Raw genomic sequence first — 25,737 nt, forward strand, 5'->3', positions numbered from 1 at the left:
GCTCTGTCCAGGCCCGCCCAGAAGGGAGAATGCCTCCCCCATGTTATTGTCGCTTCCCCAGTACCCTGCTGAGCTTCCGTTTGGAGGGTGGGGTGGGAGGGAAGGCCAAAGCAGGTGCTTGGCCATTTCTGGCTATCAGGCTCTGGGTTCTAGGCAGTCAGCCCTGGTGGTTAGAGCGGTGGTTGAGAACAGGTACCAAGAGCCAAAGCTGGACATAGAGTCAGGACCAGGCTGAGAGTGGTGCTGAAATCAGGGCCCGAAGTCAGGCTGTGGGTCAGAACTGGGGTCAGAATCCGTAGAGAAGCCAAATCAGGATGGTAGTTGGAGTCCGGATGCAGGTCAAAGGTCAGGTTGGTATCAGTCCAAGGGTCTGGGGTCAGGAGGCAGGTGCAGGGCTGAAGCAAGTCAGGAACAGGGTTGGAGCAGGGCAAGAATAAGATACAGACAAGGCTGATGTGCACTGGAACAAGGCTCGAGCAAGGCTGGGGCAACAGGATCGAGGGCAGGCTGGAAGCCTAAGGAGTCTGTAACACCACGTGGCAGCTGGAGGGTTCCTAGCTGAGTGGTGCTGTTTCACATACTAACTTCTGGCTCTGGCAGTGAGAGTGAAATACATTTGCCTGAAGGTCATCTGACCCCAGTCCTGCCCAGGGATAGGCTGCTGCAGCATGCCTGAGTAATGAGTCACTGCAGGCTTTGCTGAAGGGGTCAGTCATTTTAACTAAGTGAACGGCCCCTGGTCTTGCTGCTGTTTGGCTCACACTGGCAGCTCCAGCCTCAGCTGATCCCACTCTATTTTCCCCAAAGAAATACAACCACGACTTGATCCGTTTTAGAGTATGTCTACACAGGAGCTTTAGGTGTAATTTCTGATCAAGCTGGCATGCTACAAATAGAAATGTAGCCACAGTGGCGGGACGGGCTAGCCCGCCCAAGTATGATCCCGTCTGAGAGCATAGCTATGTAGTCAGGTCGCTAGTTCTTCGCGCTGCCGCAGCCGCGTGTCCGTTTTAGCGTGCTAGCGAGATCAGAGGTAGCACAGCTAGAACCATCTGAGCTGGAAATTTACACCTCCAGCTCTGGTGTACACATACTCGCAGAGTTGCATTAGCTCCCCCTGGATCCTTTCCAGGGTTGCTTAAAGAAGAAGGATGGTCCAGTTGTTAGGATACCAACCTGGGACTCGGGAGACCTAGGTATTATTCCTTGCTTTGCCACAAACTTCCTGTGTAAACTCAACCAAATCGCTTAGTCTTTCTGTATCCCAGTTCTCCATCTGTAAAATGAGGTAATAGAACTTCCCTACCTCAGAGGGGTGTTGGGAGGATAAACGCATTAAAGAGGTACTCAGTTACTGTGGTAATGACTTCCATGTAAGTACCTAAGATAGACGTGCGGCCACAGGGGACTCGTCTGATGGCAGCACAGTTCCTGCAGTCAGTCTGTGGCTGTAGGGAGCCACCTCAAAACTTCTTCTCTCCTCTTCAAATGGACAATGTACATGAGACTCTGAGGGGAACTTCATACAGTTTTCTTGCCTCTGTGGCCACCTTCTAGGCTTCTCTTCTGGAGGGGATTGTCTGGGCCATATATATTATTATGATTATCACAAAAAATTTATACGGTGCTGTTGATTTACTGAAATGGGCCCCTTCTCAGCTTCCACTGGCCTTGGGAAATGTGCAGTACTGTTTGTGTGTTTCTCTGCTTGTTTAAAGTTTGATGAAGACAGTCCGTTCTGAGCTGCTCCTGTACTGAATCAGAACTTAATGGAAACGGTGGGATTATTCTCGAGGGCAGTAGTGGAAAGAACCTTGCAGAATGAATCTGTTTCTCTGTCACAAACAGAGGGTGTCAATCACCATGCAATCTAGGTTATGTTTTCAAGATTGCTGGTTTAAATATTTCTTTCTGCCTCCTGCTGTGCTGATGTTATGAATTTGTTTTTTTTTTAAGTGGTGGTTTTTGTTTTCCCTCTCACTGCTGCCACTGCCACCACTACCTCCTCTTCTTTCGCTTTCGTGTTGCAGCAATTGGGGTGGGTTTTTTTTTCCAAGTTGCATTCCTTTTTGCATTCCTGCTTCTGAAGTGCTTTTATAGCTCTATTTGTTTCTCCAAATTTCTCACTGTGGTGTTTGATTTCCTATGTTTTTCTTTCAATTTTTTATATGTATCTACAGGGAGATGAGTGTTTTGAATAAATTAATGTTAAAGGTATCAATAGTTGGCTGCTTTCATGTCCAGTCCTACTGCTAAGCCAGGTTTTAAGGGTGGCAGGCTGGCTGCTCTAACTTTTTCTTACCTCTCTGTATCCTGCTGTATTATATATAAGGCTCTTAGTCAGATGCTTATTTTCTGAAAGCAGAAGCTCTTGCTTTTTAGATTTACCATGAAACACCCTCTCGTTAAAATTTTATAATGGCATCTACATTTTCAGAGCTCAGAAACAAATTACTCTGGGGATGGAGATAAAGTCAGACTAACCAGTCTTCTGTCTGATAAAGATGGTCTGTAGAAATTTTGATGACGCCTCCTTCCAGCATGAGAAATGCCGAGCCCAATCCTACCAGATCCGCAGTCCCTGAATTCACTGGGAGTTCAGGGTGCTCAACACCTTACAGAATCAGACCCACCACTTCTGCCGAATCTGTCAGTGTAATGCGTTGAGTACATTGAACACTTCTCAAATTTGAATGGATATGTCAAGCTGTCTGGAGTGGCTCATGACAGTGAGTGCCAACCACAGGGCAGACTGTTACAAACCAGGGCACAAACCCCAAACTGGTTGTCAGTTTTATACTTCGATTTCACCAACCAAGCATCAGGTATGGACTTCTCAAGCACTAAAACAGCCTTAACATGGAGTCTCAGACAGTCCCCTTGGGTGCTCCGGTCTATCTTGCCACTTAGGCAAACCTGCCTTTTGGTCCCCTCACCAAAAATCACAACAATATTCAGGTTACTCCCAGTTCCAAAGGACCAGTCACTTACCCCAGGTCAGTGGTTCTCAGCCCATGGGCTGCTTACGGCCCAATCAGCACACAGCTGCAGCCCATGTGACATCCTCAGGGCCATACAGGTAGTGTATATATATTGTGTGGATGCAGCCCACATAACACAGAGAGAGCTGCATATGCAGCCCACAATGGTAAATAGGTTTAGAACCACTGCCTCAGCTCATTTGCACCCTAGATGTCTCACCAAAGACAACACTTTTAGCTAATCCTATAATAAACTATCTAAAGATTTATGAACTAAGAAAAAGAAATTAGAGTTATTTAAAAGGTTTAAAGCAGGTAAACATACACACACAATGAGTTAAAGTCTTAAGTCTCAAAAGAACGAGGAGTACTTGTGGCACCTTGGAGACTAACAAATTTATTTGGGCATAAGCTTTCATGGGCTAAAACCCATTTAATCGGATGAAGTGGATTTTAGCCCACGAAAGCTTATGCCCAAATAAATTTGTTAGTCTCTAAGGTGCCACAAGTACTCCTCGTTCTTTTTGCTGATACAGACTAACACAGCTACCACTCTGAAAAAAGTTTCAAAAGGTAATAGAAGCTTCTATGATAATCAAGCTCTATATGTCTTTTAGGGCTAACCCAGGCCAAGCAGTGGGGATCTTTTGTTTATGCTTAGTCATCCTTGTCTCCCAGAGTCCAAGCAGCATTAAGATATAGTTTCTTCTTCTTGTCAGGGATTTTTTTATTGCCTTCCCCCCAGAGTTCAAGGTGATGGGACGAGTTCATGTGCACGTTTTCTCTTCATTGGGGGGGATGAGGGCCAATAACAAAGTCTTTTGTCCTCTGATGTTCCACAATGGTTTGTCTGATGTATATGAGCCGTTTTTTCTGTTGGGCAGGAGGAGATAATACCTCCTGTGGCAAACTAGTATTTCACACTTGGTAGTGCTTCTCTCTTGACTGGAAGTTTACAGTTTCAGAGAAAACACTTTTATAGTTATAGAGCAAACACTTAAATATTATCTTATAACATGGGATACAGCTATTATAAGTGAGATCAATACATGCAGCAACTTACAAGTCTAAACACTAAACATGTTTTTATAAATCTAATCCCGGTTTTAACAATATTAACACACAGGTGAGCCAGACTGATTCAGCTATGTATTTGTCAGTGTTCGGGTGAAGCATAGGGGCTTGGCATGAGCTGGCACCTGGCCTGCCAGCATCACAGGATGCTCTAACTTCATTCAGGGTATAATGGGATTGATTCACCCAGGCTCTGTCACTGAAGATCCCTTGGTACAGGGAACCAGAGGGTGCAGGGAACCACAGCAACTGCTTCAGTAACCAGCCAGCAAAGCCACAAAACTGGGAGGGTCCATGGCCCGAGAGACCAGTTAATATGCTGGTTCAGGGCAGCTCCCGGGCAGCCTCTGCTAGTGGGGGGGTCCGGTGGAGCTCCAGTTACAAATTAAAATTCTGCTGGAAGGCACAGTGCACCCCTCACTGCTGTCCTTCACCAAGGGTGAATTCTTGCAGGGGTACAGCTGGTCAGGGGTCTGCAGTTTAATGGTGGAGAGTATGAAGGGCACGCTCTTTAAACCACTATATTCTATCCTGTATTGTATATGGATGGTGTGTCATATGTGTGCATGGGGCTTTTTGAAAATACATTAAGACAAGGTCTTTGCCCAGAAGCGCATGCTGTGTAATTCATAAAGTTGACATAGTGAGTAAAGGCATCGACGCATGGGAAGGCAGGTGTCGTGGTTACAGAGTGAGCTGTGTTTTAGATCCATTTTTCTCCTTCTAAAGTGCATGGAACCCTGTGGTTCAACCACTCTGGGACTGGATCTCTGGGCTGCAATCCCCCTGTTTCCCAAGCATGTTAATCCTGTAGGCCCCGCTCTGTTTGGCACTTGTAAGCCCTTTTCCTTAGGGAGCTCAAAACAAAGCATTATTATTCACCCAGAGTTACATAGCAGGCAGAGCAAAGAGTAAAACAACAAAAGGCCTATATGCCTGGTTCTTACCTGCACCTCATTCTTTCCTTGCAAGTGCTGGGTGAGTTCTACTTAGCCCAGACATCCCTGCTCCTGGACTGGGGGGAGCAGGCTACCTGCTGCATCTTCTCCCTCTCTGTGTGTCTCTGGCAGCATCTCCCCCGAGGCAGCTGCTGGCAGCTCACTCAAGCCCCCTTCCTTCCTAGGCATGGGGGGTTTTAATGGTTCAATATCCCCTTCACGCTTAGACTGAGAGATGGAAATCATAAACCTAGCCAGACTGGTTGAAAGCTGGCCAGGGGCATTCCCCAATTAATAGTTCCCAGCATTGTTCCCTTAAGGAGCCTTATTTCTGTCACGGTCTTGTTCCTGTTTGTTTCCCCTTCCCTCCCTCCCTCCCCCAAACAGCCTCCTTTGATTGAACTCCATGCAGTCAGGCAGGATAATCTCAACTGGGTGAACTGAGATGATATTTATAAAAAAAAAAAATTACACATAGCTCTTCATTCTCCACAGCAGGGAGTAAGTAGGGTGACCACTCCAGGGAGGAAAAGCTCTTTGGAAAGCTGCTATTGCTCGTGCACCACCTTGGTTGTAATCACCAGAGTCCTCATATTATGTTAGCTTCTTTGGGGGAGATGAGGGGGAGTTATATTTTCAGAAGCACAAGTGGGATTTAGTCCCCTGTTCTCACTGCAAGTAAATGAGGATCAGGTGCCTAACTGTTCTTTGTGCCATTGAAAATCTACTCCTTGGGTATCAAATTCTTTTTAGTGTTGTTAATCCTCTTAAGGCCAGGCTCAAAGTGGCAGTGGGGGGCTCCTGAATGGACCTGGGCTGTGGAAAGCAAGGTGAAAGGATATACCCTCGCCAGTTTTAATTCTGTTAAGTGTGCCGTGTAGGAGTCTTACGGGGCTGTATAAAAGAGCTGTACTGCTTTACAGAAAACAGCATCTGAGATGTGCTACAAAGGGAGAGTAACAGAGCTTTCAAAGGTCACCGATCCATCTACATAAGACAGATAGTGAGCTCAAATAATGAAATATTTATTAAACTAATATTTGGTAAATAACTGTACCCCAGTGCTTTGGGACGGTATGCCAACTGCATATGGCAACATTTATATAACTCTTTCAGCCCTGCTAGTAATGCAGTTGCATGAAATCAATCTAACTGAGAGAAATGGCATCTGATGTCAGGTTCCTGAATGGTTAGGTAATTTCCTGTGGCAGTGAAAGCAGACCACTGGTTGTAGAGATTCCTTTTATTTGTCACTCGGAAATCTCGCAATAGACTGACACATCTAGAAAAGCTGGATTTGCTGGTTTTCTATTTATTTCTCTTCCAGACTGATTGAGGAGATGGTAGGGTTTATCGTGGTAGTTATTCCTTTTAACCTTAGTTTACCTCTGGGGAGATCATACAAAATACATATTGCATAATGAGGCACTGTCATGTGAAAAGCATCATGGTATAGGGGTCGGAGCACAGGCAGGGCTTAATTCCAGAAACTCTTGTGCTCTAATCCTAGCTTAGCCATAGTCTCGCTGTGTGGCCTTGGGTAAGCCAGTTTACCTACCTCCACTTTCCTCTCTGTGAAATGTATGGGGGGGGGGGAATACCTATCACATGGAGTGTTGATAGGATATACTAGATACTGGGCCAGATCCTCAGCTAGTGCAAACCAGTGTTGCTGGGCTAACAGTGAATGGATTTATGTCAATATACTCAAGTTGGAGATCTGGACCAATGTCTATTCAAGACGTTAAAGATCTAAAGTAGTAAATTTATTATCTGACCAGAGTGCCATGTGCCTATGTCACCTTTCTCTGTGATCCATACAGACATGATAGTGTGCCCTTTTTAAAAAAACACTGTTTAACATCAAAATGTCCACTTATAAAATGAAATGTCTTACCCATAAAAAAATTAATGAGCTGTCTATGAACTTGTGTCCTCAGAGCAAGCTCTGTCTAAATAGTATCTTAATGGCACCTGAGAACCAGAGATTTGTAGACAAATTGAAGGTAATTTAGAGAAGAACAAAACAAATGATTAAAGGACTAGAGGAATTGATTTTGAAGGAAAGATTAAAAGGATTGAATATGCTTGACTTGGTCTAACAACAGCTAAAGGGGGATAACTGTCTACAAGTATTTGAGGAGGAAAGGAGAGGAATTACCTAGGGTGATGCAAGGGAGCATAACCACTGCAGGGGCAATGGGATAAAATTGAGGCAAAGCAAATACAGGCTGAATGAACACCATGCACACCAGTAAGTTTAGTAGCTAGGAGTGATGGAAAGGGAAGACAATGTGGAGAAGGAAAAGTGGCATTATGTCAAACGTTATATATGCCAATGAGCTACCTTTTGACAATTAAAGAGAATGGCAATAAAATGACTTTGGTTAGGATGCAGAAAATAACGAAGAAGAAACAGTGGATTTCTGGAAGGAAGAAAAATGGGCAACTCTCAAGGTGTTTGGATACCATAGTCGTGGAGAATTTTAAATACCCAGCTAACACATATCGTCAAACATGCAGCATCAGAAAGGTTCCATAGTTATGAAGAAGCTTAATGATACAGAAAGTATCAAAAACACTCTGAGCCTTTTCCTTAGCAATGGGTAGAAAATGATAAGAAAACTCAAAATGATGACATTCAGTACCAGGAAGCTACTTAAATTCATCATAGTAAGAAATGAATTCACTGAACAATGCAGTCCAAGAGTGTTAGCTTCAGGAAAGCAAATATGGGCTAAGTATGAAATGAAGGTTGGGATTTTCAAAGGAGCTGATAGGAGTTAGGCACCCAACTTCTTTTAAAATTTAATGAAATTTGAGTGCCTAGCACCTTTGGAAACCCCATCCTTAGTGACTACAATAATAGCAGAATGCATTGAAAGCCTCCCCTTTGGAAAGCAGAAGAGTCCTAATGGATGCCATAATTGCAGTGTAACAAACTCCAATTTCTCTGAAAGTGAAGAGTGCAAGGAATGAGATGTAATCATTGTGTCTTCACATAGTGACAGACTGCTCAAAGATCTGGGGTTTAAATAAGTCCTTTTCTAGGGGGCCAAACAATCAAGAATTCACAGAACCAATGCAGGCTTGGAGAGAGAAGAATAACAAGAGTGGGAGGAAACAGAATGGGTGAGTTAATACTAGTCCCAGGGGTCCAGGGGAATAATAAAAAAAACACATCAAGAGAAGAAGCGATACAAGAGAGAAAACAGGTCCACTAATTAATAAAGCAGGGTAAAGGTGGAGTTCTCTGTTACTCACTAACGGCTGGTATATGGCACTCTTTATTTTTAAGGGGTCCTACCATCAACTTGAAATCTAGTTTATTTAATTTTTTTTAAAAAAAAGTTGAAAGTAGCTTTGGGAGTTGCACCTGTCCTGAAATCCCCTCTCAGTTTTTTGTGGCTTTACCAACACATCTTCCTACTTTTAACAGTGTTTTTCTTTCTTCTGTTGCTGAGGAAACTGAATGACTAAGGCCTCCATCCTGCAAGCACATGCACATGCAGAGTAGCTGTATGCATGAGATTACTTGCATTGCACGTAGTCACACTTATGTCAGTGGCAGAATCATGAAGAGAACTCCTGACTCCCAAGTCATCCAGTCCAAACATTAGGCCACACTCCCGGGTTTTCTGAATGGAAAGGGAAATGAAGTTCAGGATTGCATTATAAATAGGAAAAAAATCTTTGTATGTGTGTATCACTATGCTGTATGTGTCAGGAGCGCTCTTCCTTTTCAAAGCACGTTATAAACACCATTTAATCTTGACAGCATGCCTTTGTGGTACATATGTGTGTGTACAGGTGTATATGTGGGTGTATATTTATAACCAGAACAAATGAAATGCCAATCACTGGTTGTTGGAGGGTTTGTTACTTTCTGAGGACATTTATTTTGGTAGAGTTTAGTCAGCAGAATAAGACGTTTGTGATAAGATTCTTTATTAAAATGTCTGAGTGCGAAATAAATTCTGAGTGTAATGAATTAATGATTCATCATCCTGTGTGCTTAAATATAACCTCATCACATTACATCTAGAAATACATATTCACGTGCTGCTCCATGAACTGTTTGGAGAACAGGATAGCAGCTCCTTTTCTGCAACACTGATGACATTATGGTGTTTAGTCAGCTGTGCTGCCATAAAGATGTCATGTTAAAACTTCGTTTCAAGAAGTGAGGCGGGTGCTATTTTCCTCTTGCTTTGCATGGGATTTCTACATGTAGCTCCCTCCCACTGAGTCACTGCGTGAGTCCGGGGCCTGGGAACCAGACTTCATTCCAAATGTTCATCTCATTATGTTATAAGGTTTCCAGCTATAATGATACTCAAGCTTTATAGTTAGTGGATTTTCAGTTCAAAGAAATTGAACCAATGCAAACTAAACAATAATAAATAGTAGACAAATGCTGTGCACACCAGAGAACAGAGATTTGATTTGGACTTGTCCTAACACTTATAAATATGGAAGAGATTATTAGAAAGAACGCGTGCCCTTGAGGCACCCATGGGCAATATGCATTGAAGTGGTTGCCCTGATCACCAGGTAGCACTGTGATGCCCCAAAAATAAAGCTTTGCTTTGTTCTAGTGAAGCTTCGAATCAGCAACTGGTGCTGCTGTCTCGAGAACTCTGTTTAAACTTTCAAAAAACAGCCAGTTCCCCATTGTTATTGCACTTGGACACCTATAGTTTGCGAAGGCTTTTTGGTGTCATATAGGGAGTTCTAGTTCAGAAGATCATGGAGGATTTCCAGCAGCAGCGGGAAGGTGGGGACAGGTCAAGACTCTTGCCTGGCACTAACCCACAGTGCCTTGTCTCTTTGCCACTGGAAACTTCTTGATTTCTAGCATTCATTGCCAGTGCAGCTCAACATGCAGTTCATCATCTGACCACCAGTCCAGGAACTAAGGGATAACCTCCGCTTTTTAAAAACATGTTCCCCCTACAGGTCTCAGTGTGTTATTGTGGGTGTAGCATTGCTGCCACCTCAGAGTCATCTCATAATTGTTTAACAGTACCGCTGAGTTTTTGCCGCAACTGTCAGATTAGAATTTTTTTATTTTGTCTCTAAAATCCAGTTGAATTTGAACCCAGTCTCTGTGTGAGAGGGCAGAGAAATCTTTTTAAGGCTGTGGTGTATTAATCTTCTTAGTCTCTCTGATGAATTGAATGTATTCCTAGTTTAGTTTTAAAATGTTAAAAAATAGTCTCTTAGAATTATGCATAAACAGCTGAAATAGCAGTTTGTTGGACTAAAAACCTATCTTAATATGGATAATCTTACTTCTGTATGTGTACTTCTAGCTAAAATATGTTTCTTTAGGCAGCTAGCACAAAGGGTCTTTTGTATGAAAGAATAGTAAAACAGAGACAGAGAGATGAGCTATAAGGCATCAGGGAAACATTATTTTGACCTCTCTGGGCATTACTTCAAAAATGTCAAAAATCTTGATAGCTTTCCAGTGTAATATTTAAAGAGCAGGAAATTTGATTCTGCAACAGTAAACATATTTCCTAAAACTAGCAGTATACTATTGTGACAATAGCCTAAGCAGAAGCACAGTGACAGTCGTTTAAAGAATACCTATGAGGATTTTACTAGCTTGGGGATTTCAGAGTAAAAAGCAATTTTTTTTAATGTGATACTGAAGAGTTTTGAAAGTCAGGTATCAGACTAAAGCCCACTTTCTATAAACTGCTAATAATACAGATATAATTACTAGGGGAAGAAAGGTCACAAAAAGTTTAACAAAGTAAACATCCTCATTCAGACCACCAAGCAGAAATGTAAATGGCATTAAAATATTCTGTGATCCAACTGGAGAGCTGTTCTGACTGCAGAAGTTGAGAAAACATATGCAGAAGTTAGGTGGATAAACTATGCAGGGTTAGATGTATGGATGAGACATCTCGAATCAGCAAGAAATAATCTTGATGGTACAACAGGCAGCACCATCATTCTGAGTCAGTACTGACCCAATAATATTTAACACTTACATAACAATTTATATCTTCACTGTGCTGTGAAAACTGTAACCAGTGAATATCCCATTGTAGTACTGGGGGCTTTATGGTGTCAGAGGTGCCATCCTTTCAGAGGAGATCTTAAACACACGTCATGACTATGTGTGGTCATTAAAGTTCCCACAGGATAGGGCCATTAACCACAAAGGCTTGGCCAAATTCCAGATTGGGTTATTGCTTTCTGCCTACTAGAAGCTCAGCGACATATGCGCACCACTGCTCAGTATGATCTGATTGGTATAACCCTGAGCTATCCCACTGCATGCCACCTTATGGTTTGTTTCTCTCGCTCACTGTGTCACATCTAAATTTAGATTGTAAGCTCTATGGGGCAGGAACCCTGTCTGTTTTGCAACATAAAGGCATTTTGTCCTGGGTTTTATAAATCCTCAGGGACTCAGGCTATGTGAAGAAACTGCTGGCCAGCTGAGCTAATGAAATCGATAGCAGTCTGGCAAATGTATATGTGCCTCAGGAGCCAACCCACGCCAAATCTGGCTACTCCTTCCCTCATAGCCAGTCCCCCTTACTCGTGAGTTGTCAAGCCACCTCTCCTCCCCTGCGACCCCCCATGGAGAGCAAACTCTACAAAGAGTCAGTGAGGGGGTCTAGCCTTCCATCCCCAACTGTCTGTGATTCTATGAGCCATATCTTCAGCTGGAATAAATCAGAATAGCTCCATTGATGTCAATGGAGCCACACCAGTTTACACCAGTTGAAGAGCTGTCCTGTCTGTTCCCATACTCATGCCTCATTCATTCTTTGTATAGGGGGGAGGGATAGCTCAGTGGTTTGAGCATTGGCCTGTTAAACCCAGGGCTGTGAGTTCAATCATTGAGGGAGCCATTTAGGGATCTGGGGCAAAAAACTGTCTGGGGATTGGTCCTGCTTTGAGCAGTGGGTTGGACTAGATGATCTCCTGAGGTCCCTTCCAACCCTGATATTGTATGATTGCAGTGATTGAATTTAGATGGTGAACTCCTTGGAGTAGAGCCTTGTCTAAACAATGAGCTAAATGCTCAAGGGGCTGAGACGTGGTCTGCCTTTTACCACCTGCAAAAATGAATTAACAGATTCATAGAATTTAAGGCCAGAAAAGACCATTATCGTATCGTAATCTAGTCTGACCTCCTGCATAGAATTACACCAATTGATTGCAGGCGCAAATCTGAATATTTGCATCTCTGACTATCCAATTTGCACTTGCATTCAGAATGTGAGAAATGAATGCTCTAAAAAATGTGTAGCCACAGTGGAATTACAGGCACAAACTGTAAGCCCATACTTGCATCCACAAAAATGGAGGCTGCTCTTTGAAAGTTTTGCCGTGTACATTTTGAAAAGTGCCCTTCACATCTATTGTACTATTTTATTATTATTAATAATAATTTTAATAATGTAAAAGGGAACCATATAAGTTTTATATGTGTACAAGGAGCAAGGGAAGGAGAAAGAAAAGGAAGAAGAGCAAATAAGAGATGGTAAGAAGGTTGAAATGCTTAGTACTTATTCCAATCTTCAATAAAAAGGATAATGGTCACAAGCTATTTAATACAATCATAGCTAACGAGGCTATGAAGCAGTCACAAGGCAGAATCAGAAAGGAATAGGCTACAGAATCCCTAGACCACTTGGATGTACTTAAATCAGCAAAGCCAAATGAAACTCGCCATCGACTATAGTGCTTAAAGGAGCTAGTGCGAAAAGCCACTGGTTTATAAAAGCCTCTACCATCCTCTAGAGACAGTGAGATTATACATACCCTGCAAATCCCTTGGTAAAAAACAATAAGATGACACATACCCTTAATGCTAGCAGTGATGAAGCAGAGCAGCAACGGTGTGTGCTCTCTTTCTCACACACACATACAGCTGTATTTCTGTAGCTGTTTGGGTGGGGAAAGAATAAGAGTGAAATGTGACATTAGCTTTGATATGTGACATTAGCTTTGATATGTGACATTAGCTTTCATGCTGAGGAGAGAGAGCGACATGTTCTAATTATTATTAGCCTTCACAATGAGCCACAAGCTCAGACAGAGGAAGAGAGGGAGAGAAACACAGTTAGAGTTTCTCACTAATCTAATTAAGGAAAGGTGGGCGAAAGAAAGAGTGTGCTTTGCTAATTCAGCAGCCGTTGCCTCATTTATTCTAGGAGGCCTGGGGGAAGAATGCAGTATCTCTGCGGGTGGAGTCAGGAGAATTGCCTCTCGTTGCTGGAGGGGAGCTCTCCCCTAAATGCCAATTTAAGCTAAACATGGCGACATCCTGGTGTCTAACCCCAGGTTCTCATTTAATGACATGAGTATTTGCTTGCGTTTTGTCTTACTTGGCAGTATGGCTGCTTCCTGCACAGGGCCTATTGGAGAGGCAGAAGGGGCAGCTTTCTGATGAACCAGGATGCTTAGGAAGATTGTTTGGCCTGCCTTAGCTGTAGATGTGTGCATATGCCAATTTCTCCATTACTTCAACTATTATTTAGCTATTCCTTTTAGTTCATTACAGCACGAGATTAGCATCCCCATTAGAGACTCACTGGCTAAACTTTGATGTCCCCATCAATATCCTCATTATTCCTGGTGTCCTGATTCTGCATTTCATCTTGGCTCCTCTGTAAGGTTAAACGCCCCCAGACTTCTTAAAAAAGGCACTTCCTGAAATCGGAGCTTTGCCTCCCACTGCCATATGTCGACTGTGTTCCCTCTCCCACAAGTTAGCATCATTTTAATGGCATTAAAATGTCTGCAGCCAAGTCCCTGACATTTGTGACTCTAGGGAAAGGGCAGAACTTTTTTTTCACCCCCCTCTGCAATAAATTTTAGTAGAGGAAAGAGTCACGGAAGCATCTTTTATTTCACTGTATGGAACAGTGGCAGATGGCAGGGCTCAGATTCTTACCTGTGCCCAGCTACTCAACTGATCTTCTGCCAGGCAAAATTTAGGGGCACAAGTGAGGTCATTGAGTCTCCCTGATCCTGGGGCTGCTTCTGTGAGGCCAACCTAGAGTTTGATGTAGATTAGAGTAGTCTCACACAAGTGGCCTTGACCCCCAAGCAGACAGATAGGAATTGCTACAGGGCAGCCTGCTAAGACCGCACCTCCTGCATGCCTCCCCCACCTTTGACATGCCCCCTATTCTGCAGGCTGTAGGATGGGTCGCATAGACCCAGGTATAGATGGCTCTATAGTCACTGAGGACGCCTCCCACCCCAGAAGGAGAAACCCTGTTGTTTTCTACTCCCTTTATACCACTTCCTTGATACAAGTGGAGCAGCGTGACGCTCAGGATTGAACCCAAAGGGTCCTTCCTGGAAGTGTTTGGCCTTATGCAAATACATCTCCCAAATCTCATGTTGTATTAAGGAAGTCTCCTGAATTAGCGGTTAGAACAAGATAGTCAGCATTTGCTTCTGGTCATCTTTCTGTCACTCTGACATTGGGCAAGTCACTCTAATCATTTTGCCTCGGCTTCCCCATCTGTAAAACCTGCCTGCCTCCTGGCGTATTGTGAGGCTCACAATAATTAGTGTGTGCACAACATTTTGAGCTCTTCAGACAAAAAGATGCTTCAGAAGTGTAAAGTGTTATTACTGTGTTATTTATTATAGTTGTGAAGTTCAGAGGTGTTACTGTTATGCAAACACACACTCATCTCTTCTCAGAAAACTGGACATTTCAGACTGCCAAGCACTTCCATGTCTGTTACACTCTGTTAAATGAAGTGATTGGATTTTGTGAAAACCTGTATTCTTCTCTCTGCCAGACTGAATCCATTTCAGTCACATCACATGCTCATTTTAACTTAGTTTATATCATCACGGTGACATGGCTCTAAGGAGGTAGGTTAGTGCAGACTCCTACTGGAAAGAGATAATTGCATGTCCTACCAAACTGATGCCTCTGTTTTAAATTTATTGTAGGGAAATGGGAAGTGGTAGAAGATGTTCCTGTGATGAGTATGATCGCTTATCACCTAGCAGGGTGGAACCAATTGTGCACACTAGAACTTGAGAAATATTTCTAACCAACAACTGCTCACTCATCTTTCCTTTCTCCATCCCTGTATCTCTACATTCTTCCTCCACTGCAGCTGTCACCTGATTCCCAGACACTAGAGGCACTCACACACTAAAAAAAACGAGGAGTCCTTGTGTCACCTTAGCGACCAACAATTCTGGGGGGCATAAGCTTTCATGGGCTAGAACCTACTTCATCAGATGCATGAAATGAAAAATACAGGAGCAAGTATAAATACATGAAAGGATGGGGGTTGCTTTACCAAGTGTGAGGTCAGTCTAACAAGATAAATCAATTAACAGCAGGATACCAAGGGAGGAAAAATAACTTTTGAAGTGGTAAGAGAATGGCCCATTACAGACAGTTGACAAGAAGGTGTGAGTAACAGTAGGGAGAAATTAGGATTGGGGAAATTAAGTTTAGGTTTCGTAATGATCCAACCACTCCCAGTCTCTATTCAGGCCTAATCTGATGGTATCCAGTTTGCAAATTAATTCCAGTTCTGCAGCTTCACATTGGAGTCTGTTTTTGAAGGTTTTTTGCTGAAGAATTGCCACTTTTAGGTCTGTTATTGAGTGACCAGAGAGAAGTGTTCTCCTACTGGTTTTTGAATGTTATGATTCTTGATGTCAGATTTGTGTCCATTTATTCTTTTGCGTAGAGACTGTCCGGTTTGGCCAATGTACATGGCAGAGGGGCATTGCTGACACATGATGGCATATATCACATTGGTAGCTGTGCAGGTGAACAAGCCCCGGATGGTGTGGCTGATGTGGTTGGGTCCTCTGATGGTGTCCCTAGAATAGATATGTGGACAGAGTTGGCACCGGGGTTTGTAGCAGGGTTTGGTTCCTGGGTTGGTGTTTTTGTTGTGTGGTGTGTAGTTGCTGGTGAGTATTTGTTTCAGGCTTTGTTGGGGCCTGTCTTGTAGTAGGTGACTTCTCGGTACCCTTCCGGCTCTGTCAATCTGTTTCTTCACTTCACCAGGTGGGTATTGCAGTTTTAAGAACGCTTGATAGAGATTCTGTAGGTGTTTGTCTCTGTCTGAGGGATCGGAGCAAATGTGGTTGTATCTTAGAGCTTGGCTGTAGACAATGGATCGTGTGATGTGTTCTGGATGAAAGCTGGAGGCATGTAGGTAAGTATAGCGGTCAGTAGGTTTCCGGTATAGGGTAGTGTTTATGTGACCATCGCTTATTAGCACTGTAGTGTCTAGGAAGTGGACCTCTTTTGTGGACTGGTCCAGGCTGAGGTTGATGGTAGGGTGGAAATCGTTGAAATCTTGGTGGAATTCCTCAATGGCCTCCTTCCCATGTGTCCAGATGATGAAAACGTCATCAATGTAGCGCAAGTAGAGTAGGGGCGTACGGAGACGAAAGCTGAAGAAGCGTTGTTCTAAGTCAGCCATAAAAATGTTGGCATGCTGAGGGGCCATGCGGGTACCCATAGCAGTCCCACTGACTTGAAGGTATAAATTGTCCCCAAATCTGAAATAGTTGTGGGTGAGGACAAAGTCACAAAGTTCAGCCACCAGGTTTGCCGTGATGGTATCGGGGATACTGTTCCTGATGGCTTGTAGTCCATCTTTGTGTGGAATGTTGGTGTAAAGCGCTTCTACATCCATAGTGGCTAGGATGGCGTTTTCTGGAAGATCATCAAAGGATTTGAGTTTCCTCAGGAAGTCAGTGGTGTCTGAGAGTGCTGGCAGCGTAGAGTCTGAGGAGAGAGTCTACATAGCCAGATAATCCTGCTGTCAGGGTGCCAATGCCTGAGATGATGGGGCATCCAGGATTCCCAGGTTTATGGATTTTGGGTAGCAGGTAGAATACCCCTAGTTGGGGCTCTAGGGGTGTGTCAGTGTAGATTTGTTCCTGTGCTTCTTTAGGGAGTGTTTTGAGCAGATGATGTAGTTTCTTTTGGTAATTCTCAGTGGGGTTAGAGGATAATGGCCTGTAGAATGTGGTGTCAGAGAGTTGTCTAGCAGCCTCTTGTTCATATTCTGACCTATTCATGATGACTACAGCACCTCCTTTGTCAGCCCTTTTTTATTATGATGTCAGAATTGTTTCTGAGGCTGTGGATGGCGTTGTGATCTGCACGGCTGAGGTTATGGGGCAAGTGATGCTGCTTTTCCACAATTTCAGCTCGTGCACGTCAATGGAAGCACTCTATGTAGAAGTCCAGTCTGTTCATCACTAAGGTGATGAACATGGTCTAAACAACTAAACAGATAGATGGATTCCAGAAAGTAATGAGCACCTGCAGCTCAGTGGAAGTTTTGGGTGTTAAGCGCCTCTCAGGCTCAACCCCTTAATCTTCAAGAATATTTCCTTGAATCTTGGTCCCAATCCCAATTGGGGCCTTTGAGTGCTCCGATAATATAAATGTTTACTAATAACAATCATCTTTGTTGCTTTTAATAGTCACCTTTCTTTTACTGTCCTTCTAAATATGCAGCCATAGTTAGTTCTTATTGTCCTGATATGTTCCCTATACCCAGCTCCATAAATGCATTCTCCAACTCTTCTATCTCTCACTGTGAAGTGTTCTGTGATATGCTGTAAGATAAACAGTGATTTAAAATCAGTTCTCAGTGAATGGACTCTTCATTTATCAGTTGCAATTTTCACTTTTGTGGTTTTATTTTCCTTTAAGCAATAACCAGCGACAGACAGCTTCATTTCTTCCAATGTCCTTTGCACTACAAGGTTTATTTTATTTATATAGAAGATGGGGTGTAGTGTCAGTATTTGCGTAGCATCCGCAGGAATCTGATTTCTAGGAAAACTTTGAAGTACGTGATTTGTTTCACCAACAAATAAATCCTACTAATTAAAAGATCGTTAACAAATTGGATGGTGTTTTTTAGTCTCCACCATAGCGGCTATTCAAACCCCAGCTGCTCATCTGCTTTTTTCACACACAAAATGCTAGAAAAGCCATTTGTTTTCAATGTAGCAACCAGTCTTAAATTTCAAGGTGAATTCAGGAAGCTAGGAAGATTAATGCCTGTCTCCTGTGCATAAGGTGTTATATTGAGCATAAGTTGAGAATCTGCTTTTACAACAAAATCTCTGTATAACAAGAATTGTCAGCTTTTGAAGATTGTTTTTGTCTCCATATGGGACCCCTCCCTTTCCCCCCCCCAAAAAGCCTTCAGAGTGGAGCAGCTAAGGAATGTGTTGTCTTTGTGCTACCTGAACAATAATGAAGGTTTGGGGAGTGTATGCAGGATCCATGAAAATCAGGAGTGTGTACAGCAAAGCTCAGGTACTAAGGGCAGCTCAAAGTATAATATATTCCCAAGTTGGGTAATAAGGGGAAGTGTTTGTGATGGGGGAGGAGGAAACCCCAAATGGTTGAAATCAAGCACTAAGGCTGCCATGTGTTCTTTCTCCAGTATGCTGCGGAGTTGCTGGCAGTGGTCCGCCTCCCCTTCATCCATCCCAGTTATCTGCTAAATGTTGTTGACAATGAGGAGTTGATAAAGTCTTCAGAGGCCTGCCGGGATCTAGTGAACGAAGCAAAACGTTATCACATGCTCCCACATGCCCGACAAGAGATGCAGACACCAAGAACCCGGCCCAGGCTATCAGCAGGTAAAGCAAAGCTAGCTTCAGAGGAAAAGCTCTCTGATCTGACACTTCCTGCAGTCCAAGACTGAATGGTTCAGACTGTCTGTAGTTTGCATAGGAAGGGAGGAGTAAGTGTCATTCCTCTTCCATTCACCACCTTTCACGAGCACAGGATTGGGAGCCAGGGAGTCCAGAGTTGCGACTCTGTCTCCTTCTGTGTAGGGTGACCATACATCCCGTTTTGGCCGAGACAGTCCCTTTTTTTAAGCCCTGTCCCGGCTGTCCTGACTTTTTGGGCAAAAGTGGGCATTTGTTCCATTTGCTCTTGCCAAACTGATCAAGCGGCAATGGCAGCCCCACGCAGGGGGGGAGGCAGGCAGGGCTGGGGCGAGCAGCGACACCAACTCCAGCCTCATGCAGGGGGGAAGGCAGGGCTCAGGTGAGCAGCGATCTCGGGAAGTATGGTCACCCTATCTAGTATGTGCATCGCTGCTCACCCAAGCCCTGCCTTCCCCTGTGCAAGGAAGGGGGCTCAGGCAAGCAGCTTGGGCCAGCCCTGCGGGCGGGGGTTGGGGTGGGGAGGAGGTGTAGGTCTCAGGCCAGCCACTCGCAGTGTCCTGTTTTCTCTTTGAGAAATATGATCACCCTTCTTCTGTGGCATTTAGGCAAGTCACTTAAGGTCCAAAAAGTTTCCCCTCTTTTGGCTTACTCTATTTTTGGGAAGCCCAACTTTTTAGACACATGCACCAAAATGATCAAAGTAGGGTGCCTAAAGCTAAGCACTTGAATCCATATTTAGGCACCTAAATGAGTGGTCTGATCTTCAGGAATGATTAACTTCAGTGGCAGGGTGCTCAGCACCTGTGAAAATAGGGCTCTAAGTACAGTAACTCCTCACTTAAAGTCGTCCCGGTTAACCTTGTTTCGTTGTTACGTTGCTGATCAATTAGGGAACATGCTCGTTTAAAGTTGCGCAATGCTCCCTTCTAACGGTGTTTGGCAGCCGCCTGCTTTGTCCACTGCTTGCAGGAAGAGCAGCCCATTGCAGCTAGTGGGGGATTGGAACCAGGGTGGACTGGCAGCCCCCCTATCAGCTCCCCGCTCCTCTAAGTTCCCTGTGTGGCAGCCACCCAGCAAGCTATCAATTGCCGGGCAGTTCAGCTGTCCCTCCCCCCACTGCCATGTGCTGCTCCTGCTTACTGTGCCGGGGGAGGGGGGAATGAGGGAGACTAATGTCAGGGTGTCCCCGTCCCCCCTGCTCCTGCACCCCACTTACCCCATCTCCATAGAGCAGGGGGAACACACGACAGGACTCAGGATGGAGGGAGCTTCCTGGCAACAGCTGCTGTCTCAGCTTGCTGATCTACTTAAAAAGGCAGTGTACTGAGAGTGGGGTCAGCATACTTAAAGGGGCAATGCGCGTCTCTCTCTCACACACAGGGTGTGTGTCTCTGTCTGCCATGCTGTCTCCCCTCCCTCCATTAGTGCTGCCTTGTAGAGTGTGAGGCTACATTAACAACAATGTGTTAACCCTTGAGGGCTCAGCCGAGTGCTAGTTCATCATTTAGCAGTAAGGCATTCCCTGGGAAATATCCCACCCTCTTCCACCCTCTAACTTCACCACCTCAACCAAGCTTCACTATCATCATCGCTGTGTACAGTATTAAATTGTTTGTTTAAAACTTATACTGTGTGTGTGTGTGTATATAGAATATATATATATATATATATAAATAAAATATAGTCTTTTGTCTGGTGAAAAAAATTTCCCTGGAACCTAACCCCTCCCCCCACCCCCATTTACATTAATTCTTATGGGGAAATTGGATTTGTTTAACATCGTTTTGCTTAAAGGCACATTTTTCAGGAACATAACTACAACGTTAAGCGAGGAGTTACTGTATTTAAAGTTGAGCCCCCACACCTAGACAACACTTCTAAAAATGTGGTCCTTGTCCTCTCTACCTCAGCTTTTTCAGGACAATAATATTTTCTTACCTTCCTCTCAGGGTATTGTGAGGATCAGTTGATTAATTATTGTAAAGCAGTTTTCACTTTCACAGCACTGTGTAGATGTATTCTTATTTCAATACCACAAGTCTTACAGTATCAGATCAGGCTGTTTGTCGCATTCAAATCAAAAGGATCACACAGATATATTACGTTTAAAACACACACACACACACAATCTATGAAGAAAGCGTTGCTTCAAGAAGCTTTCCACATGGGGCATACATGTGTTTTTTGTCTAGCAAAAATAAAGAAGAAGCAATTCTCCAGTGTAATAAATCAATCTGTTTCAAGGTAGTGTTAGAAAATTTCTAAATACTTGTTACTCTGGAAGTTAGTACAAATAGTATGTATCAAACAACTGCAACAAATAAGAATCAGATGTGGAAGAAATAGGTGAAACTTTCCTGTGTGTTTTGCTTGTTGCTTCTTCCGAGCAAGTACAATGACAAGGCTAAGCAGACTGCCTGATGTACATGGCTATTGAAGCTAGTACGGTATATGTATTGTATATCAAGCCTCATCATTTGCAGCTTGTGGAGACTGCCTAATCAAAGCACTTTTCAGAAGGAGGAAACATAGATGACTTTCAATAACAATTCACACTAAAGTCTTTTGCTGAAGACGGCTAATGGTGTGATGTTTGAAGATTTTTGAAAAATGCTTATTTTATCTTTGTATATAAAATTATAGATGTAATGCAAACCTTTTACAGAAGCTTATTGATGAGGGGAAAGTAATTCTTTTGGGATAAGAGAGGGTGATTATATTTTTTTAGGTCAGAGTCTAATTATATAGAACCATTTATTTTGCATATTGTCTACATTTATGGATGCACAAAGGATCTCCAAACACCCTTTGTGGGTCTGCTGCAGGGTGTGAGATGCCCTCTCAAGGTCATTTATTATCAGCACATTATCTTTAGCACATCAGATTACATTTTCTGGTATGTACTAAAAATAATGATCTCTTATTACTAAGAAATATTTGTTTAAAACTGTATAGTATTTTAGGTTCATATCTTAATAAGAGAGTAAACTTGTTTGAAGAACACTTCAATATAAAAACGCAAAAATCCAGATGATGGAGGACAACAATCCAATATCCTGGTGAATAGTTCTTTGTACCAGGGCCTGCTGTTTCTGCTGTTACACTGAGCACTAAATCCAAAATATCTCAAGCACTTGACAGTGAGTGTTTCAGGCCAGAGGGTGTCAAGCAGTTAAAATGTGATGTACCATAGGGATCCGGTATAGGGGCAGATCCTGAGAGTCTTGCTCAGATTTACCTCAGTCCAGGCACTGAGTAAACTGTGAGTTAAAACCTCAGTAGATGGGCCCCAGTAACTACAGTGGTGTATCACCCATTCACACTAGCAGGGAAATTGGCCCACTGTACACCTAAGATTAAAGGTTTTAGAAATCTCCGTCTGCGCAGGTAAATCTAAATCAACAAGCTCTTTAAGGAATGGACTGCCTCTTCACTGTGTGTTTGTACAGCACCTACCACAGTGGGGACCTGATCCAGGACTGAGGTTCCTGCGCACAACCATAATGCACATATAACAATAATAATTAATAACTAGGCAAAGTTTGTTTGGGATAATGTAACCCATACACCTCTGGTGTGGTGTTCTGTCCCATCTAGTGGCACCGAGACCACTTAAAGAGAGAGATTATGAGTCTGCTCTGTAGCCTTAGATAAGAAGCCACTGGCTTTTAGCTCATGCGGTAAAGGCTCCTGCACTAAGTTCCAGAGGTTTAAGGTTCGATCCCACCCACCGATGACCAGGGTCTGTAGTGTTACATAACCACACAAGAGTATTTTGAAAAGGAGCCCCTTTGAAGGAGTGGATGGAAAACAAACTTAAATGTTGAAGAAATGCAGCCAAGAGAGATAAAGCCTAAAAGTTTTCAATACATCAGTCTTTGGTGTGAGGATACATTAATCAAGGACAAAGCCAGATGGCAGTTTAGATGCTTAAGATCAAATCCTGATCCCATTGAAGTCATTGTCCATCTTTTGATATAGAGGCCTTTATATTATCTTTCCCTATTGAGTGGGGGTGGGGTTGTATCCAAATACAACTGGTTCCAACCTTCCTTATTAAATCCTGCTATGTTTAAATTGTATCTCCTCACTCACCATTATCACCATGTCCTTTTCACCTTCTCCCCACCCGCCTCCTGTTTTATCATTCAGCCTACAATATTTTTCATAGATGAGCCTTTAATAAGCTGCAACAATATTCAAGGAACCAAATTATAAATGATAGGCTAGCTGCAGACTATTAGAGACCAAAAAAAGATTTGTTTTTCTAAGGGTATTTTTAATGGGGATAGAGAACTGGATTGACTGCAAAGTGCTTTTAGATAGCTTACCTCCCCGGTGAGAGATGACGCTTTCTTAGAATGTATTTTGGTTAATTGCATCCTAGGTGTGGCCGAGGTAATAGTCCTAGTGGGAGGTCGTCAGATGATTGGCATGAACCAACGAGCTTTAACGGCGGTCACTTGTTTAAATCCTCAAAACAATAAATGGTACCCGTTGGCCAGCCTGCCTTTCTACGATCGGGAGTTTTTCAGTGTAGTCAGCGCTGGAGACAACATCTATCTTTCAGGTAAGTAGCATACACATTGGGAGCAGAAAAGCACTGGCTCCTCGCAATCTGTATTGTACAGTGTAAGCAGGGAGGAACGGTTGCCAGTTTTATTCAACCACCCCTCGGGGAAAGGAAAAAACAAACAAATATGCTTTTATCACTCTCCATTTCACTTAAGCTCCAATTTCGTCCCAGAGCACTCAACAGCACATTTTGCAGTTATATAGAGAATAGGTTCAACAACCATCAAACCTGTGAAAGAGGTTTCCAGGTTGTAGTAACATAGTTTAAAACAGTGGCTGAAGTTGGGTCTAAATGGTGGGTTGCTGCATTCAAGATTGACTGAGCTGCTGAATATGTGACCTACACTTAAAATATTTGTTTCCAAGAGTGTTGTTGAAATCTTTCTTTTGATAGAAGACTGTAGCCCTATAATCTTGTTAGGTTCAATGCTCCGGAAGCCACACTCCTGAAAAGGGTTTATCTAAAAGAGTTGCCGACTACAATTTGTGCTTGAAGTATAAAGGCGTCTGTTTGTATTCAATCATATGGTACATTTCCTTGGATTGGGGAAAAAAGCAACTTCCAGTAGGTAATTGTAAGGATCCCCCTAGTGGTCCCTGGGTGTAAGTTTGATTATGTCTGAGAATCGAAAGAATCTCAGGCAAGGAGTGGTTTGCGTGGTTTTGAATTCCCCCATCACTTCTCCTTATGCTGACTAGAAAGATGTTAGAACCCCAGGAGCTGAATAAAAATTATTGCTACCAATTTAGCCAAATCTCTTTGTTTTCCTACCGGTGTTAAGTTCCCCAGTGGAGGTCTTTGTGCAATGCTGGCCATTTTGTTAACCTAGTTTCTATTAAGAATCGTATTAGGAATCCACATTGCAGACTGTGTAATAACCAGAGGTGTGCAAAAGATTAATAATGAAACCCAACCCCCCAAAGTTTATTAGATCCCTTTCTTGTGAACCTGGTGAATCTGGGCCCGTTTATGGTACTGGGTGGAAACTATGTAAAAGTCAGGAGCCTCACACGGTTTCAGTACAAAACTTGCTGAGTATCACTGGGTTTTTTGCTTTGCTCAGATGTGAAACACAAAGCAAATATAAAAGTAAAATAAAATAAAACACCTGAAACTGCTGTGTTCCACAGTGGATAACACAGGAGGTTTAATGAAATATCCTTTGGTAAAACATTACTGAGGAAGAAGCATGGTTTTGTCATTAAGGCATAGAACTGAGACTCTGTGTTCTGTTCCTGGCTCAATCACTGACTCCTGGTGTGGTCTTAGATAAATCACTTTGCCTTTCTGTACCTCAGTTTCCTATTCTGTAAAAAAGAATAATAATACTTACCCACTTTATGAGGTGTTGGAAAGTGAAATGCTTTGGGACCTTCAGTTAGAAAGAGCTACAGAAATATCCAGTATTAGTATACTGCTTGATCATTTTAAATTCTTTGGCAGTGCCTATAACACTGGCTCTGCACTGTAACAGAAAACCAAACTAAACATGGAAGTGATGCCTGAAAATTAGGAGTTAAACCTTAAAATCCCCTAATTCTACTTTATACGTGTACAAAACATGTTGTTTCCATTCTTTGTCACTTAACTGAATTAAGCATTCTGGATTTCAGAGTGGACAGTGTCTAGCAAGCCAGTCAGTCTCTGCCACATGACACCTTCTTACAAGTGTGTGGTAATTTAATAGGTTGGAAGTTATTTATTGTTGGATGTGTATATTCCTTAATGCACATGTCCGTCTGACATCTTGATATCCTCATCTCATCTTAAAAAAACAAACCTTTGAGATGCAAAGACGCAATGACACAGATCTGCTTCATAGGAACAGATGCTCCCTATTGAGGGTGATTTATTTTAATTACTCAAATGTCATTTGAAGAGCTTTTACTTAGTAACTGGCTTTGATTGCAACATACAGTGAACTACCTGCATCCAAGTTCTCACTTAATTCTCTCCTTTTCTCACCCATGCCTTGTTGGCAGGTGGCATGGAGTCTGGTGTCACGCTGTCTGATGTCTGGTGTTACATGTCCTTACTTGATAACTGGAATCTCGTATCCCGAATGACAGTCCCAAGGTGTCGGCACAACAGCCTGGTGTACGATGGGAAAATTTATACCATTGGAGGTGTTGGTGTGGCAGGCAATGTTGATCATGTGGAAAGGTAAGGGTCTCCTCCTAAAGAAATTATTTGACATGTGATGTAAAAGCACACTGTTGACTCAAATTAGCTCCAAAATTTTGATTTGGTCAAAACAAGCTTTTACAGAAGATAAGCAAAATAGAAATATTTACTCTTTTTTTAAAAGTTCCAGTGAAAAAAAATTGTATTAAAACAAATACACAGTAGCTTGTGGCATGGGAACTGGAGCTGAGACATACCAAATTCATCTCATATAGGCATCCATTACATGGGAACACCTTTTAATCCATATTGAGGTGTGCTGAATAGAGCATGGTGGGAACCAGATGTTTCATTTAAC

General features: G+C 42.9%; 1 protein-coding gene across 1 annotated transcript in view; it reads left to right on the top strand.

Moving 5' to 3' along the window:
- KLHL29 (kelch like family member 29) overlaps positions 1–25,422 on the top strand; it is a 303,040-nt gene extending 277,618 nt beyond the window's left edge. The window contains exons 7-9 of the mRNA XM_029912274.1: positions 18,445–18,643; positions 23,067–23,249; positions 25,238–25,422. Of these exons, the coding sequence (XP_029768134.1) occupies positions 18,445–18,643; positions 23,067–23,249; positions 25,238–25,422 (567 nt within the window). The remainder of the gene's footprint in view (positions 1–18,444; positions 18,644–23,066; positions 23,250–25,237) is intronic.
- The last annotated feature ends 315 nt before the right edge of the window (positions 25,423–25,737 follow it).

This window comes from Terrapene carolina, unplaced genomic scaffold (assembly GCF_002925995.2).
Source record: "Terrapene carolina triunguis isolate 2854851 unplaced genomic scaffold, T_m_triunguis-2.0 Scaffold42, whole genome shotgun sequence".
Classification (NCBI taxonomy): domain Eukaryota; kingdom Metazoa; phylum Chordata; order Testudines; family Emydidae; genus Terrapene; species Terrapene triunguis.